The sequence below is a fragment of the Accipiter gentilis genome, chromosome 6 (genome assembly GCF_929443795.1).
Source record: "Accipiter gentilis chromosome 6, bAccGen1.1, whole genome shotgun sequence".
Classification (NCBI taxonomy): Eukaryota; Metazoa; Chordata; class Aves; order Accipitriformes; family Accipitridae; genus Astur; species Astur gentilis.
Genome location: NC_064885.1, coordinates 9,339,667 through 9,356,798, shown reverse-complemented (window position 1 = coordinate 9,356,798; position 17,132 = coordinate 9,339,667). Strand labels below are relative to the sequence as shown.

Here is a 17,132-nt window from a genome sequence, read left to right as displayed (position 1 = left end):
AAGAAACTTTGTAGAGGAACTTGCAACTACTTGACTGTTCTCTGTTCTGTCACGTGTTTACCATGGATTCTAACAGCACAGAGTAACCCACTAATAAATCAAGAGTTCCAGTGTTAAAAGAGTCATCTTGTAAGAAGCCTTCAGTACTAATTTTTTGTCTGGCTGGACTTTGTTTTGGGTTGCTGTGCAACATGCATATGCTAAAAGGCATATATTATAGGTTTCCTGAGGGGTGGGCTGGTGCAGAACAAGATGACAGTTACTAGTGGCAAAGACAGCCATATGGGATGAAAATGCCCTTTCTTAAGTATAAGATGACGTACAAGTAAGGGTATTACTTGCTCCTACAGGTGGTTTAGATAAACATAGATGTGTTTAATGTCCACATTTACATATTTGGTAACTAATTATTTTGAGAAATCATTGAGTTACATTTGCTTTTAATTGGATAGCCTGCTCATTTAGGCAGGCAGATGTGTGCAGTACTTCAGAGCTATTAGTGCCCAGGCACAACAGCTGATTTTACTTCCCATTTGAGTGCTTGTCAAAAATTGCTTGAGAGGAGGCTTCTTGCCCACCAGCTGGCTACCCTTTTTCACTTATCTAAGAGTTGGGACTGTGCAGAATTTCAGTGGCATGGTGCCATTTTTTCTATAAACAAAACATTGGGAAGAAGCTACTCTTCCTAAACCTAGCAGTGGACTTCTTCCTCTATGGGCTGCCCTTTTCCCTTTCCACAGTGTATCTGAAGAGCTGGCAGCAATTCAAGATAATTGGTACTTGCTGCTTTCAGCAAGTTCAACAGTGTTCTCTGTTTTGTCTTCCTAAGTAATACATACGGGTCACAACTGACTCATCTGTAAACTTCACAAAACAGTTTAAAGCTTTAATTTTTTCATTTGTTCTCCAGAACCTTGTTTGTTCTTTAAGGGGTAGGCCTGGAAATGTTAGTCTTGCATCAGTAGTATGGAAGAACTGTTAATTCCACAGTGGTGTTAGTTCCCCTCTTTGTAAATTATTCAAGCATAAACTCACTTCTGTTTGGCTTACCCAGACGGTTTGTGAGTCCACATGACCCAGATATTCCAAAGGAAGCAGTGTTACTGTGGGATACTGTTAAGACATACAAGCTGCAGGTATGGCTAATGCCCAATGACTTAATGAAGGAGGTAGCTAAGGGTCTGGTGCCAAATGTCCAGGTTGTAGAAAGCCTTTGGCGGGCATGGAAATGGCCTATTTAACTTTTCTCTGATCATAGGTGGCTTTTTGTTTGTTCTTGCCCCACATGTGAAAGGGATCTGGCTACAATTACTGATATCACCAGAAGTTTCTGCTTAGCCTCAAGATAGGAATGCCACTGAAGAGATGGAGTATGTACAAGTAGTACTACAATACTTGTTGAACAATCAAGTAAACCAGCATTCTTACTCAGATTCACTTGTACCAAGATCTTGTATCTAGTTTGGTTTATGTAGGCTGTCAGCATACTGGATGATCAATTACACTTTTCTAGTTCTCTGGAGGCTTGTAATCATGGCTGAGTATTTGTGCTGTTTTTTCCCCCAACACGTAGTGGCCTGCTTTCCAGATAACACTGCATCACTGGGGGAAAAGGAAAGCAAAGCATGGAATTCTAATAAATATCAAAGTAGTACAGCCATCCTAATTCCTTTTTTTTATATTACTCCATGCTGCCCCTTATGCATCGGAGAAGATCTCTGTAAAAAGCAGAAGGGCTGTTCAGCTGTCATGCTAAAATTCTTTCCTGCTGTGATGCCTAGAAAACGCTTACTGAAACTAGATGATCAATAAATGGAGAACATTAAATCTGAAGTGATTATAAGTGTATTTTGATTTTTTGGTAGGCTGATGGGGGGTGGACTTTTTACTGCATCTGTACCATCTGGTGCACTGCTCTTGTACGGTGCCATCACAAAGCAAACAGGAGCACCATGAGTCTTATAATTTCTGCATATCTTCAGAAGCATGTACGAGTGATTTCAAACCAGACCAGAAGGTGCTTGGGTTTTAAAGAGAGGCTGTAATAAGACTGCTTCCTGCCCAGGCAAATCCTCAATAGAAGATGAGATTGCTGATTCCCCAGGTGCAAAACGTAGCAGTTGTTTGAAATCTGATCTTGGTTGCTACTCAGAAATTCAACTAAGACTAAATCAGATCAGACAGTAATAAACTGTTTCCTTGCAGTTACTCAAGATGATCAATAGCACCCATAAAGCAGTGGTTTAAGTTAGCTACATTGTCACTGAGCTGCAAAAAATGAGACAGGCCGTGTTTCTTGCTATGTCTAGAAAACTACAGTCTTCTGGCTCGCCTAGGCCTAGTTCTGGTTTTGCCGTTTTATCCAATGGGCACAGAAAACTAAGATACAAGGCAGAGCGACTTTTCAAAGATCACTTAATGGTGAAGTCGGGAAGAAATTACATCTGTAAAACAACACTGTGCATAATGCGTTCATTTATTTTAAATTTGCTCTCTAAAGCAAACAGAAAAATTGCTGTTGCATCAGTGTAGAGTATTTTGGTATTTCTGTTGCATAGAGGCAGGAAAGATCATGAGCAATGAAAACAGTCGAGGGTCAGCTATGTTGTACACATGGCTGCGGTAAATGATCCTGTTACTTGGTCGTTGCCCGTCTTGACTCTCAACCACACTTTTTACCCACCGGGCACAGATGCGGGTGCTAGGACTGTTGACTCGGAAACAAAAGCAATACATGCAGGAACTGAAGGAACGATGATTCGAGTAAAAGCCGAGCGCTTGAAGAGACCCCGTCAGATTGCAAACCCATGCTGGCACTTGCAGTAGCTGTGCTGGAACTGGGTGAGCAGAAGGCACACGCTGCTTTTGGGGTGTGCTGAAGCCAGTGCACGCCGGTGGCTTTCAGTGCAGGCCCAACCGCAGGTGAAGCGAAGGTGGCCGTCACGCCCTGGCCCCGGCTGCCTTCTCCCCTGGCGCCGGGCGGTTTTCTCCCGCGTTTCCCAGCCCTCCGGCTCTGGCCGTCGGTGTTCTACTGCAAACGCGGCCGTCGCGCTGTTCAACGGCCGGATCGCCCGGACAAGAAGCCTTATCTCGGGGAGGAGGAGGAGGCGGCGGGAGGGAAGAGAAACCCCAGAGCGGTTAAAACCAGCCGCCGGCTGCCTCCTGCCGCTGCCGGGCGAAACGCCTCAGGCGCAGAGCCGGAGGCCGGTGGGCCCCGCCGCCTCCTGAGGGGACGGGGAGCGGGCGGGGCGAGGCCGGCCCGCCGGCTGGCTCCCAGGGGGCCGTTCGCTGGCTGAGGTGGGGAGGAGCCGCCGGTATAAAGCGGAGCGGTGCTAACCCCGGCTCGGCGTGTCCGGGGTTCCCGCTGAGAGCAGGCGGCGGCCGGAGCGGGTGGGGGGGGGGCGTCCCGCTGGTCTCGCGAGAGCGCCAGGCTCGGGCGTCGGGGCGGGCGGCGGCTCTCGCGAGAGCCGCGGCCCCGGACCCAACATGGCGGAAGGTAAGGGGGGGAGCCCGGGTGAGGGGCCGGGCGGGGCCGCGGCCGCCGGGTGCGCGGGTAGCGCCGCTGGCCGGGGTGGCTTCTCCGTTCGCTAGGGGACCGGGGCAGCCTCCGTGTGGGGCTTCTGCTTTTTCCCTCTGTGGGACTGGCTCGGCCCTGCCCGCGGCGGGTGGGCCAGGCCGCCCCCGAGGTGAACGTGAAATGGCGGGGAGGGGTCTGCCCTGCCCGGGGCCGCGGGCTAGTACCCCCGGGGGTAGGCAGGGCCTGGCGTGGGCGCCTCTGCCCCTCAGGGAGGGGGATTTTTTGGGGGTTGCTGTGGCTCTGGGCTGTAGTGGGTGGTGGGGAGCCAGCCGGGACATCCCGCCGACTCCCTCCCCGCACTTCGCCGGTCAGGCGGGAGCTGCGGTGGGTGATGCCGCCTGTCCCGGGGCTGCCGGGACGAGGAGAGCCCGGCGCGGTCTGTCGGAGTCGCTGCGGGCGGCGGCTTTCCGTGGAGTAAGGCGGAGAGGCTGTTCTGCAGCCTCCGGGTCACTTGCTGCTGGGAGTCCCTTTGTCAAATTTGGGCTCTAATGAGATCTGCAGAACTCCTAGACTGCTTTTGTTTTGCTTGGAGGCTATCAGTTACACCATTTCGAAACTAATTTAACTGAGGTAATGGAATTTGAAAAGACACTTGGATTTTTACAGTCCTGCTCCTTTCTGCAAGACAGAAGCTTCCTCTTTTCCTCCCTGGAGGAAACCAAGTCGGCAAACTGAGCTAAAATACCCCAAGTTACAAAGGAAACGAAGGCTCTAACTTACACTCTTAAAAGCACAGCCTTTGACTCTTGAAGTGCAACTCTCAGACAGTGGTAGAATTTTAAAACCACTTGTGGAAGATTAACTAGGATGTAGCATATGCTGATCTTCTGGCATGCATCAGCCAAGAGGATGCTGCAGTCAAGCTGGTTTAATAAATCCTTAGAGCAACTCCTCATTTTTTGTGTGCTAAAGTACCACTGTTTCATATGTAGCTGACAAGCCTCTTTAGGCTCGCTGTTAAGCCTTGGTGACCCAGTTCTGATGGGCATTAGATGTCAAAGATGTCTTCAGGTGGTGAAACTTTCACCACGGAGACCCGCAAGGACCTGAGGCTCTGGTTCAGTGTCCTGCTCTGTGGAATGAACCTGCAGCTGATGCAAGCCCTGTTTCAGACATCTATACTTCTCAAAGATTCCACCCTAATTGAAGTAATTCTCTGATCCTTTGGGTAAAGAAGGCACATGACCAATGAGTGATCCTGTGTGAACAGGAGTAATAAGCTGGAGTTGTAGCTCTCCCCATTCAGTTTCTTCTGATATCTGGGTGGAGGGGCTCATTTTGCCCCTTCAAACAAGTAGCTATTTGCAGCAACACTTCTCTAGTTAAGAACTGATGGTATTGGAGAGTCAGCTGAAAAGTGAAGGCTTATTAAGGAAGGGAGCTTGTCAAACTGTGGTCATCTGCTCAGAAGCTGAGTGCCTTTTTGTTATGTAAGCGTGGACTCTATGGAAGTCCTGAATTAGATTTATTGCAATTATTAGCTACAAATTGATTGAACAGTTTATAAAGACAAGAGCTGAGATTGCTTGTCTGATTTCTGTGAGAGTTCTGTACCACCAATACCAGAGGATACTAGGTTACATGCAGGCATGGGTAAAAATTGTTGGATTAATGCTTGAATCTAAAGCAATAGGAAGTACACTGTAGTACTTTGGGATGGTTGTCAGGGTAAAGATCATAAATGTGCAAAAATGAGGAGGAATAACAAAACAACTTGTACAGCCTTGTGGAGGTGGGGGTCAGAGTGTGGAGCAGTGGGTGAAGGACTTGAGGGGGTAAGGAAATATATTTTTCTGAAATATTTCACTCGGGTCCACTTCATAAATAAATAAAAGCTTCTGTGACTGCTTTTGATGGGTGGGGTGGGCAGTGTAATGGGTTCCACTAGAACTTCCCTCTAGTTTTTGGTACATGCTATCTGTCACCACATTGCTTGTTACCTCCCTGCTTATCTCTTTGGATTCAGCTATCTAGTTGCTCTCAGTACTTTTGTGCCTTCTCCTATGAGAACATTTCAGTAGCCTTTTCTGAAGTCCTCTTTAATATCTTTGACATGGAACAGAAACTTCTGCCTGTTCATGAGATGCTAGTCTATCTGCCAGAAAGCTGTTAACAACACTGCTTTTATTTTCTTGTCTAGCCATCTGTTAACTCTGTACCTGGACTATGGGCTCAGAAAAGGAGTCACTTTGTGTATGCCTCTGCTGAACCCAGGCATCCTCTCACTGATGCATGTGGATTGATGTTTAGCCAGAGACGTACTGGTATCTTCCAGTGAGTCTGTCCTTTCAGTGTCTTGATGCAAAGAACTTCATTAGGTGTGTGCATGCATGCAGTAATTGTACATTATGCTTGGGAGACAGTGAGGTGAATGGTCATATATAATGTGGACTGGCAATAATATGTGCTCTGTCAAAGTGATTGCCAGCTTGAAGATACAATGGTCATTTTGAATTGATTTTTAAAAAGTGATGATACTTCTCCCTCCTTCCAAAATTGAGAACTAAATAGTAAGCCTGGAGTTGTGGTGCTACTTGTTTAAATAGAGGTAGTGCTTCTACCTGAGATCGAGCAGGTTCCACTTTGAAGCAATTCTTATTAACTTGCGTAACTCTCCTATTAACTCTTTAAAGGAACAGTATACAGAGAAAATTTGAAGCTTTGCTCTTTTGCAGTGAATGTTGATTAACTGGACATTGAGGACTGTCTTGAATGTGCACTTGAAATGCGCTGTAAGATAAGTATTGTCTGCAAGTGTGCGGTAGTAGCTACTACACAGCTGGTGTGTGTGGTCTTGTGTAGAATAAGAGAAACTCTTATTTTACAACTCTTGTAATTCTTACAATAAGCAAATACCTATCAGTCCCTCTCACTGAGGTCGCAGGAAGCGTAGGCTGTGAATCTGACAACAACATTTTTCAAAGCTTCCGTTCTTCGAGGTACTTTCACTGCTAGTAGTGATTGTCTTGGATTGCCCTGGAAGCAGCAGCAACAAACTTGATTGTTCGTTATGCATAAAGTTTAAGCTACTGCTGGTTGAGGGTTTAAGGTTCTGCATTGTGTCCTATTGACTTCAGAGTAGTTTGGAGCCAGTGAGCTGACTTTGGTAAAATGACAGTATTTGAGATGTTACCTTCTGGTACTGATTCTTTATTCCCACCTTCACACTCTGCTTGCTTGACTGGAAGATGCAGTATTTCTTTAAGGTGATATATGCTATGAGGTTCCGCAGGCAACTTCTTGTTCCTAGCATTTGAATTTGTATAGCAGCTAAAAATCTCACTGTATGAACACTGGTGTTCATACACTAATTTTTGGTGTGGTTCTTAAAGTGTCTTTCAGTCATCACTCTTGACTCCTATCAGGCTTGTGCCCTCCCTGTTGTAGCGGTAGCACTTGCTTTGTGCCGCCCTTGACATGTTCCTTATGAATCAGTTGGGAAGAAGTTGTTGCTTAAGAGACATGTCCTTCTAGCTCTAGGAACACTGAAACTGCATTTATCTTCAGATAGACAGACCAGACCAGAGCAGAATTTCAAACCCTCTTTGAGGGTTGCTAGGGTGTTGGTAGCACAATTCTGAAATCATAGGATATTTCAATAGAATAAGAAAAGTATCCCAAAGGAGATGTTACCTATTAATTTCTAAAGGATGAAGCTAAATAAAAGGTTGCTGAAGGAAGTACACTGCCAAACCTGCTTAAGTAGTATTAACTGAGGAGTAAAATAGGGTAAATTACTTTCTGATTATCCATTACAGTAATTGTTAAGTTAAAAGACTTATGAGGGAGTGTTTGCTGCAGCAGTCCATAGAGGAAAGACTAAATGAGGCATTCTGTCTGCAGCTGGGCAAAAGCAGGATGCTCTGCCCTGGGGACCTGTGTTGGAGCAAGGCCAAGGTCAGCTATGCTGTTGAACTTTTCTAGAGAAGAAAGAAGAAAACACTGGTCAATAGAGCTCGGTTTCTCATTGTTTGTAGTAGTGACTTGCATTTAGTAAATAATTGAGAAGAATTGTTAACAGTGAATTCCTGGCTGGTAGGGAGTAATCCTGTAGGAACTTTCCTACTTAAAATCATTGGTTAGCTTTCAAATTTCTCCTCCCTGCCCCCTCTCATTTTAGGACTGGTTTTGGATTTGTACCTTATTCAGAAGATAAACTTAATGATGGGGGGAAACAAGCACAGTGATTGAAAGCTACATATAGTTTGTGCAACTAATTAATAAATAAGTATTCATAAGTTGGACTGGTTTTAAGCACCTGTACAGATGTTTCCTTCTAGCAGTGTGGTAGAGGTTTTTCATACAGGTGGCCTGGGTTGAGTTCAGTGAACTAACTTAGCACAACATGTTGTGGAGTGACCATTTAAGTGTGGTGGAAAAGCAGGTTCTGCAATGGAATGGAAATACTTGACTGGGGATCAGATTTCCAGGTGCTCTTGCTGTGCTGTTCCTGATTTGAGATAGCTACCATGGACCTGATGCTGCACAGTGATGCCTTGTCAGTGCAGTGCCTCCAGTGGAGGAATGTGTGTGTGCCAGTAGCAAGTAGAACTTTATATATTTTTGATTGGCCTTTAAAACATGGATTCTGGGGAGAATCTGTTTTCCACTCTGTCCATTTCTTAAAGAGTGTCTTACCTGACAGTGTGAGGAGTTCTAAACAATTCAGTTAAGTACTCTGAGGCAGATATGGTATGTCAGTAACTGTTCTAATACTCACTTGTGATTGATGCCTCAGCTGTGAAGTCAAAGAGCATCTTAACTAAACTGAAAAAATGGGTAAGAACCAAAGATTTTGTCCTCTATACCACTGTAATTCCCCCAGTCACAGACTCATGCTTTTAGAAATCTTGTGGCATTCCTGATTGGACAGGATTCAGGAACTTGTAAGTGGCTTCTATCACTGTTCTGATTATTTTTTATGTGTTTATGGCTAGCAATGATATAAAATAAAAGATTTAATATTGGGGGGGTCAGATGCTCAAGTAGTGTGGAAGAGGAGAGACTCTTACTAGAGTGTTCTGTGATTAAATGAGATGTGTAATGTGCTTGTAGGGTTAAGTTACCCACAGATGCAAAACAAAGGTGTGCATGTTTCAACCTTGTAGTAACACTGTGTGCCTCTGCAGAGGAGGTGGCCAAGCTGGAAAAGCACCTGATGCTTCTCCGCCAGGAGTATGTAAAGCTGCAGAAGAAACTAGTTGATACGGAAAGGAGATGCAATCTTCTGGCTGCTGAGGCTAACCAAGACAATGCCAGTGACACCTTCATCAGTCGACTTCTTGCCATTGTAGCTGAACTCTATCAGCAGGAGCAATACAGGTAAGAAATCCCCCTTTGGGCGAAGGGCTATTACAGGAACCATTGACTTTGCAGTAGGTACTAGACTTAGACAAGGAAAATTCTTTCTCCACTGCCTGGTATGAATAGGGTCCACAGTTGAAGTTGGAAGAGAATGCTAAGGTCAGGTAGCATACTGAATCCAGCTTTTGAATCAAGAGCTCTAAGTAGAAGTTCATCTCTGAGGCTGACATTTAAGACAAGTTTAAAGAAAACTGACCATTTTCACTGTCAATAGCAAAGCTCCCTTTGAACAGAAGTAATTTAAAACTGATCTATGTGTAGCTGATGGATTAATTGGATGATTATCTACTACAGACTGGAAAGCTCTCCTTTCTTGAAAGGATATGTCCTTGAGACCAGTTCTGTATTCCTGTTGTATTGTGTAAAGAAGCCTGATTAAATTGGCTTGTCTGGTTGTATGATGTAACAGGTCTTAGACAGTGATCTATGTGACTTAGTGGTATAAACGATATTGTATCTTTGAATCTCAACACAAAATTAGGTTTAATTGTTTCTTTTCCACAGGCACATTAAGGATCACTTTCAATACTGTAGATGCCTTAACTGATTTAGTTCTAAGATTACAATGACACTTATCAATTTCTTTGCTATCACTGAAAGCAACATAGTGTCAATATAGTAAAGGAGTTCAGTCAGGTAAGGGGAAGATATATAGTTTGGTTTAAAATTTCCTTCCCCTAACACCTCTTCATGAGCCTCCCTGAGAAAAGGCTCTGTGCCTGGCAAGAACTTATTATAACATGCTGGGTAAAAGATTTGTTTAGGTAGCATATGTCAGATGAGTTGGATCACTTCATTTCTGTTCAGCATATGAGTTTTAAAGGCATAGAATAGAATAGTGGTCTAAAAGGACCTACAAGTCATAAATGAGAAGGGTAAATTTAAGTGCAAGTTTAACATATCTGTATTTTGTACTGTAGTTTATAGCAGTGCTTTGATTTAGAAAATGGTCTGGAAAGTATTCCTATGCAGTCAGAACACTTGCAAGCTATGGGACTTTAAAATAAACAGGGTAGGTACTTTCTAACTACAAAGGATAACCTGGTGTTACAGGGGTCAGGATGAAATCAGTGTTCTTGACAGCTGGTCTCCTGAGAACTGGGGATTATTGGAGTCTGCCTTAGACTACTGTCAAACATCGTTTGTTCTGTTGGTGGTCTTGCCTGAAACCATTGGCGCTTAGCTGACAGTATTAGTATGGACACTGCAACATAAATATTTAACCTCAAGATTGTTGGGTTTTCCTATCTTCTACAATAATTCCCTTGCAGTTTATTTGCAAAAGATTAACCTCCCCACACCCCCAATGCTATAAATACTAATGATTCATTGCATTTTTCCCTAGAAAAATAAGAATTGTTTTTTGGCAACGTGTTCTACTTAACCAATGAAACGTGTTTTGATGTCTCAAACAACTTGAACCTAAATGTGGATACCAGGACATAGATACTATGGAGATGCTGAATCTGTACGTATCTAAGTACAGGGGAAGTCTGTTTTATACATGTATATGCTTTTTTTCCTCTTATCAGTGATCTGAAGATAAAGGTGGGGGACAAGTACATCAGTGCTCACAAATTTGTCTTGGCGGCACGCAGTGATACTTGGAGTCTTGCCAACCTTGCCTCAACAGAGGAGCTGGATCTGTCAGGTCAGTCACTGCTTAGTAATATGATGCTTTGATTGTTTTTAGAATGACTGAAAGGGCCTGTTGGGGAAAGGTTACTTACGTACCTTTCAGACTACTACTGTCCACAAAAAGTGGTGCTTAATCCATTAATTATGGAGCTCTGTCTCTGAAACGTGGTAGTACGCTTGTGAACTTAGTGCTAGTTAAATCAATAACCTACTTCTTTTTCTTTAATGAACAGGGGTTGAGAATGGTGGCCTGTTTGTCTTTTCTAGAGTCAACTAAACATAATGAAAAACAAATCTATATGGAGGAGCTTGACTTCTTCCTTTCTAAGGACAGGGCTTTTTGAGGTAGTGTGCATAATTTCTCTGAAGCGTGTCATGGAAATACTTTCTTGTTAACATAGTGTGTGTGGGAAATGAATACAAATACTGATGTGTTATTAAAAAGTTATTTGCTTTGGCACTTCCATACCTTTGCAAAAATAGGTGAGGAAGAGAAGTTTTCTGAAAGTCTTCTACAAGATAGTGTTTTGTCCTGCTGTAGCTGTTTCTCTGGCATGTACTTACACTGGCCAGTGTTTCTGCAGATCAAACCTCTTGACAGGCTTTTCTTCTGTACTTAACAGAATAAGAGTCTTACACAATTAATTTGTGAGCAATAAGAACAGGCATGAAGTTAAGCAGGTTTGCTGGCTGGCATGTTGAATATTAAGCATTGGCTTCACTTTCTGCACTTAATCTTATCATGAATCCTATGTGCAGGCAGACGGGAAAGAAGCAAGTCACAGCAAGCTAGTTTTGAGACAGCATAGGCTTTCTTGCAAAAGGATTTATGGATCTTTCTGCAGCCACAAAAAATAGATGCCAAGGAGTTTTTAAATTGAGTGCTGTGCTAACAGAACATTATTACTGAAAAGCTCTTATGTTAATTGTACTTTCATTGCAAGTGGCAGTCCATAGCCTTTCTAGCTCCACATTGAAGCTAGTTTGAGAATCTCAAATGTAACTGTGGTCTTGCATGTTCAGCAATGCAAGCACGTCCTATTACAGAATGATGCTTAAAATGCGTGCTAGTAAATGATACTTTCCACTGTGTAAAATTGAATTCATTATAAAATTTGATAAATGGCAAAAGGATTAATTAAGTTATGAAATAGTTGTAGCCAGCAACAAGCTGTTCCCTAAAAACTGTTATGGTTTTCTTAAGAGGTTCTTCTTAAGAACTTGCAAGCTAAGATTGCCTGAATCCTTACTTCAAAATATAGGCAGTGTTTAAAATTGAGTGTTTTTATAGTTCATGAAATCTGCAGAATTTTCTACTTTTTAAGAAGGAAAGAGATGAACACAGGCTCTCTTGTCAGGAGAGGGAAAATGAACTCTTACTTCTGCCAAGGCAGAGCTGATATTACAGCTCAAGTAGGCTTTCTGATTTCTTCAAGCTTGGCGAAGGATATTTGTCTTACTAAAACCTTCTGTTTCTTAGGAGGCAGTCTACGTGCTATGCCAAGTAGTTGTCTGGTATTCTGCAAATAATCTGGGGCAACCCTCCATGTGAAGGAGATGTTTTAGGATGGGTATTTCAGTGTCTTAAACGTGTATGTTTTCATTTTAAAAACAAACAAAATGGCTTCAGGGACTAATGTTATTTTTCTAAATGAATGGTATTTTTTGTTGTAATTGGTTTGATAGTACACTGTGGAGTAATTCTCATCTATATCCCTGTAAGCAGGATTGTCACTATAGTTCAGACTAGGTGACAAAGGTCCCTGGTCATTGGGCTTCTCTATCTTGTGTCCTGTGGTATAGGTTTCTATTTTTCTTGCTGTGTGAAAACATAAGGCTTTTGATTAATGTTGTAAACACTTGAAATCTAACCAGCTGCTTAAACTCCTTTGCACCTTTCCTAGAAATTGTTCACAGCAGTTTTAACTACTTTGTAGTCATTAACCAAGGTGTGAGTACCTTTATTGGAATGCAACAGTTCGTAACATATGGCTCTGATATCAAAGAAGCAGGATTCTTAAATCAAAAAGGGGGTTTGTGCTTGTCAAATGTAGATGTGGGTTTAGCCATATGCGAGGTACCAAAGACTTTAAAGGGGCATCGCTGGCCTCTAAATATGCAATATCTGTGTAGCAGGTAGGAGATGTTAGAGGGGTCCCTGCATTCTGTACGGTGTTCCAATGGAAAAATGTTTTCTTGCTTTGTGCCAGCATTGTTACTAGTTTCAATTTCTGAGCAGTTTTGCCTCTGTTTTGACACTTTGAATTAAAGCCATACAGTTTCAACGAGGCTGTCTTTTTTCATGGTAGCTGTGACTTTAACAGTTAGAGGAATAGTAGCTACTTGAATAGATGAATGTTGTTTGGGTATTTCATTAATCCCTGTTGCTCCCTGTACCAGATGCTGACCCAGAGGTAACCATGGCAATGCTGCGGTGGATCTACACAGATGAACTTGAGCTAAGAGAAGATGATATCTTCTTGACAGAGCTCATGAAACTAGCTAATAAATTTCAGCTCCAGCTACTTAGGGAAAGGTGAGTCTTGGTAAATACAGTGGATCTTCTTGAACTGTTCAACCTTGTTTGAATAGAAATAAGGTGACAGCTGCTGGCAATTGGATAAAATTTTGCCTTTTCAAAGTCTTAAGCTTTTAATAATACAGTATGACATTCAGTTTATCACAGGAAATGGAGCCTTGTACTACAGTTAAACTATAGCAGTTTTTCTTATAGCTTTTATGTTTACTTTCCAGTTCTTCTCCCAGTCAAACTAATAACCCTAATTTGGCATTGAGGTGAAATAGAGATCAGTATATTAGTAACAAGCTCTGGAGAGTTGCAGGAAAGGAATTGTTAAAGAGAATGCTAGGAAGAGTCAATAGCAAGGAGTTTGCAGTATTAAAATACCACAGGTGAAATTTATTTTAACTTAAATAGCTGTTCTGTGCATCTTGGCAACTTTTCTTCATAAAGAAGGTTAAAATAACAGTACAATATTTTGCCATTTTGAGGAGATTATGATTACACCATTCTAGTAGGGACTAGGTTGTTATCTTGAATGTTTAGAATGCTCTAAATAACCATTTAGAGTTAGTGAGAAGCCCAAATGTATAACTTTGTTTTGTGCAACTTTGAAGCCTTGAATTTAGTCAAAGTACCCTTTGATATAATCTTTTGCCCAAGGAGTGTCTGGGGCTGTAGTAGTACATGGCACTCATAATCTATAATTTAAGTGTGACTCAACATGAAGCAAACTAAATTGCTCTCAGTTCTTCAGACTAAAGAAGCTAACATCTGTAAGGTCAATGGTAGAATTGCCTTCAAGCTTTGTACCAGTCTAAAACTGTCTGCATGTTGTTGTACTAGCTAAACATTCCTCAGCGGTTGTCTGGTCATGGTAGTCTAGTGACAAGTCCTACTAGTAATTATTAGATGTCTTGCTAGGTATCTGCACCTGGAGACAAGTATTGAATTTTTTGGTCTTAATATCTGCTTGGAGATCACTGGTATGTTTATCTTTATTTTGAGGTACTTGATTTTCTTCCCATAAACTCAAACTAATAGCTCCACACTTATAAAGATTAGGTGGATCTGCTGTTAAAGCTGATCCCTTCTCTTTATTAAACAAATAGCTATATTTGGCTTGCCTGTTTCTAGCTTTGGCACAGAGCTGCTTGATTACTATAGTACTTCTAAAGAATAGACATCTTCCCTACTTCATAACAGTCAATGAACTTCAGTTTGTTCCTTTGTGAGAGCTAGGATGTCTGTCTCCACTTGCAGGATCCTGCAGTGTGTGTTGTTATGGGACCTTAGCTTAGATGGACTCTAATAGGAGTCTGCTCTTAAGGAAGCTGTGTTACAGTGCTTCTGATTGAAGTATGTTTATGCTGCTTAGCCTTATAGTAAAGCAAGGCCAAGCCATTTTCTACTGGCATCTAGAAAAAGGAGTATTTAGGACCCTGTTACACCATGGGAGAGTGATTACAGTAAAGCTGTTTCCTGATTACTGAACACTGGCTTTCCTATTTTGACAGATGTGAAAAAGGAGTTATGTCACTAGTTAATGTCAGGAACTGCATTCGTTTCTATCAGACTGCTGAGGAGCTGAATGCTAGCACTCTTCTGAACTATTGTGCTGAGATAATTGCTAGTCACTGGGTAAGTACTGTCAGAAGCAAGAGGAAAAATGTTTGCAGAGTATAGGGACTTAATCAGTAGAATTTTGCTTAACTTGCTATACTATCTAACCTCAGGAGTATCTCTTGGTATGCTAGCATTCAAGCATTCCAGTTGGGATGGGGATTACATGGACTCCTGATAACTTCCAGTGACTCGGGTGACCTATTATGCTGACCCTTATATGTTTGCAGAGAGCAGCAGTTTTGATAAAAAGCTGTCAAATCTGCCTGCCCTGCTGTCTGGTGTGAGTGATGGGGCTGCTTCTGAGGCAGGAGTGACCCTTCCCTTCCCATCTGTCTCAGTTATCTTTATTTTATAATATGTGCTTTTGACCCTGTGTGTTATTTGGTATTGTCTACAATAGTCATTCATAATTATATATTTGAAACAAAGCACATTAAATGGCTTCTTATCTAAGATTTTGTTTGTTGTCTTTAGAGGTTATGTCCACTGTCTGTCTTGGTGTGAATGTCTTGACTGGGGGAAGATATAGCCTGAGGAGTTGTTCTGTTCATTGGAAATACTTCACTGTAAAAAGCGTCTTACTTTCCTAAACATGAGTCAAACCAAAGGGGCAGTATTTTAATAAACAAGAGGATTGTTTATTAAATCTGGACTTGGGACTGTTTAGAAGTTCACCCATAGTTGGTCTCTGTCTGTACACATCACAAATCCCAGACCTGCTTTTACTTCTAAAAATAATCCACAGAAGCCAGGGAAGAGTTTCTTTTCTGTAATGGAGGGAGTGGCAAGGAGTTTTGCAACTGACTTGGGAGTTTCACTTGCTCTGATCTGTTCTTTTGAGGAAAGTTTGAGTAACTTAGTAGTGGATTAGCCTTGAAAATAAGACTTGTCAACAGCAGACTAGTGTGTGAGGGTTTAGGTTATTCTAAATCTAAAATGCATCATCCAGATGTGAATGTGTCTTTGGCTAATGCAAAAGCAGAAGGAAGTGCTTTGACCTGACATAAAAAAATATTCTTGTATCTGAATCTGCAGGTCAGCCATTTTAACTCTTTCATGCTTCTGCCTCTTAACTTTTGACACTGTATTCTACCTGGAAATGAGGCTGTTTAGTCAAATGAGCACTAGCTCAAATCTAAGGTCTTCCTACTTCTAAGTTTCTCTTTACTTTTATTCAGAATTTTTCAAAGTTCTGTGGAGTTGTCAGTCTTCAATAGTTATAGGCCTTTTTTGTCAGTGTTGTGGTTTAACCCAAGCCAGCAACTCAGTCCCACACAGCTGCTCACTCCCTCCCCCAGGTGGGGATTGGGGAGGGAATTGGAAAGGTAGAAGTAATAAAACTTGTGGGTTGAGACAATTTAATAGGTAAAGCAAAAGCCACATGCGCAAACAAGGAATTAATTCACTGCTTCCTATCGGCAGGCAGGTATTCAGCCATCTTCAGGAAAGCAGCATGTGGAATGGTGACTTGGGAAGACAAAATGCCATCAGTTCAAATGTCGTGTCGGCCCGTTCCACCCCCACCCCCTTTCCTCCTTCCCCCAGCTTTATATGCTGAGCATGATGCCATATGGTCTAGAATATCCCTTTGGTCAGTTGGGGTCAGCTGTCCCAGCTGTGTCCCCTCCCAAGTTCTTGTGCCCCCACTCCCCCCCCCCCCCCCCGCCTCCTTGCTCATGGGGTGAGGAGCAGAAAAGGCCTTGATGCTGTGTAAGCACTGCTCAGCAGTATCTACAACATCCCAGTGTTATCAGCACTGCTTCCAGCACAAATCCAAAATGTAGTCCCATACCAGCTACTATGAAGAAAATTAACTCTATCCCAGCCAAAACCAGCACAGCCAGAAAATGCTAATCTGTCATTTAAGTTCAGATAGAGAATTAGAGACTAGATGTTAATCTGTTATAATGTCTGGTAAAATGCTAGTTTTCCATGTGTGTAGACGAAAGGTAAGAAAAATTTAACTGGAAACTAAAATGTAAGATGTAAAACTTCTTGAGTGTTTCTTCTTAGGCTTTAAAGGCTATCTTGGATTGTTCCTGCTTGTTATGATGTTATCAGAATGGAGCTTTTAACTGAACTTGTTTTGTGAATGTCATAATTACATTGTGCAATGCCTTGTTGATAAATAAAACAGGATTGCTTACCCTTTTCTCTTTTATTGCTTCTAGGATGACTTGCGTAAAGAAGACTTCAGTAGCATGAGTGCTCAGTTATTGTATAAAATGTTCAAGTCAAAGACAGATTATCCTTTGCATAAGGCTATTAAAGTTGAGAGAGAAGATGTAGTCTTTTTGTATCTTATTGAGATGGATTCACAGGTATAGTGAGACTTACTTGACCTATTTTCTAGAATTTGGTGTTTCAAATAACTAGTTTCTAACTACCAGTCTTGATTTTTTTTTT

The 17,132-nt window shown here is 42.2% G+C and overlaps 1 protein-coding gene across 2 annotated transcripts in view; it reads left to right on the top strand.

Annotated features, from left to right (window-relative positions):
* The first annotated feature begins 3,079 nt into the window (after positions 1-3,079).
* The window catches only part of ANKFY1 (ankyrin repeat and FYVE domain containing 1), a 35,645-nt gene continuing 21,592 nt past the window's right edge, over positions 3,080-17,132 (top strand). The window contains exons 1-6 of one of the 2 annotated variants that reach the window (XM_049801970.1): positions 3,080-3,496; positions 8,707-8,899; positions 10,474-10,592; positions 12,980-13,115; positions 14,618-14,741; positions 16,898-17,047. In XM_049801970.1, the coding sequence (XP_049657927.1) occupies positions 3,487-3,496; positions 8,707-8,899; positions 10,474-10,592; positions 12,980-13,115; positions 14,618-14,741; positions 16,898-17,047 (732 nt within the window). In that variant the 5' untranslated portion in view covers positions 3,080-3,486. Of the gene's footprint in view, positions 3,497-8,706; positions 8,900-10,473; positions 10,593-10,812; positions 10,925-12,979; positions 13,116-14,617; positions 14,742-16,897; positions 17,048-17,132 lie in introns of those variants that run through there. The other variant, XM_049801972.1, reaches the window with a different exon arrangement.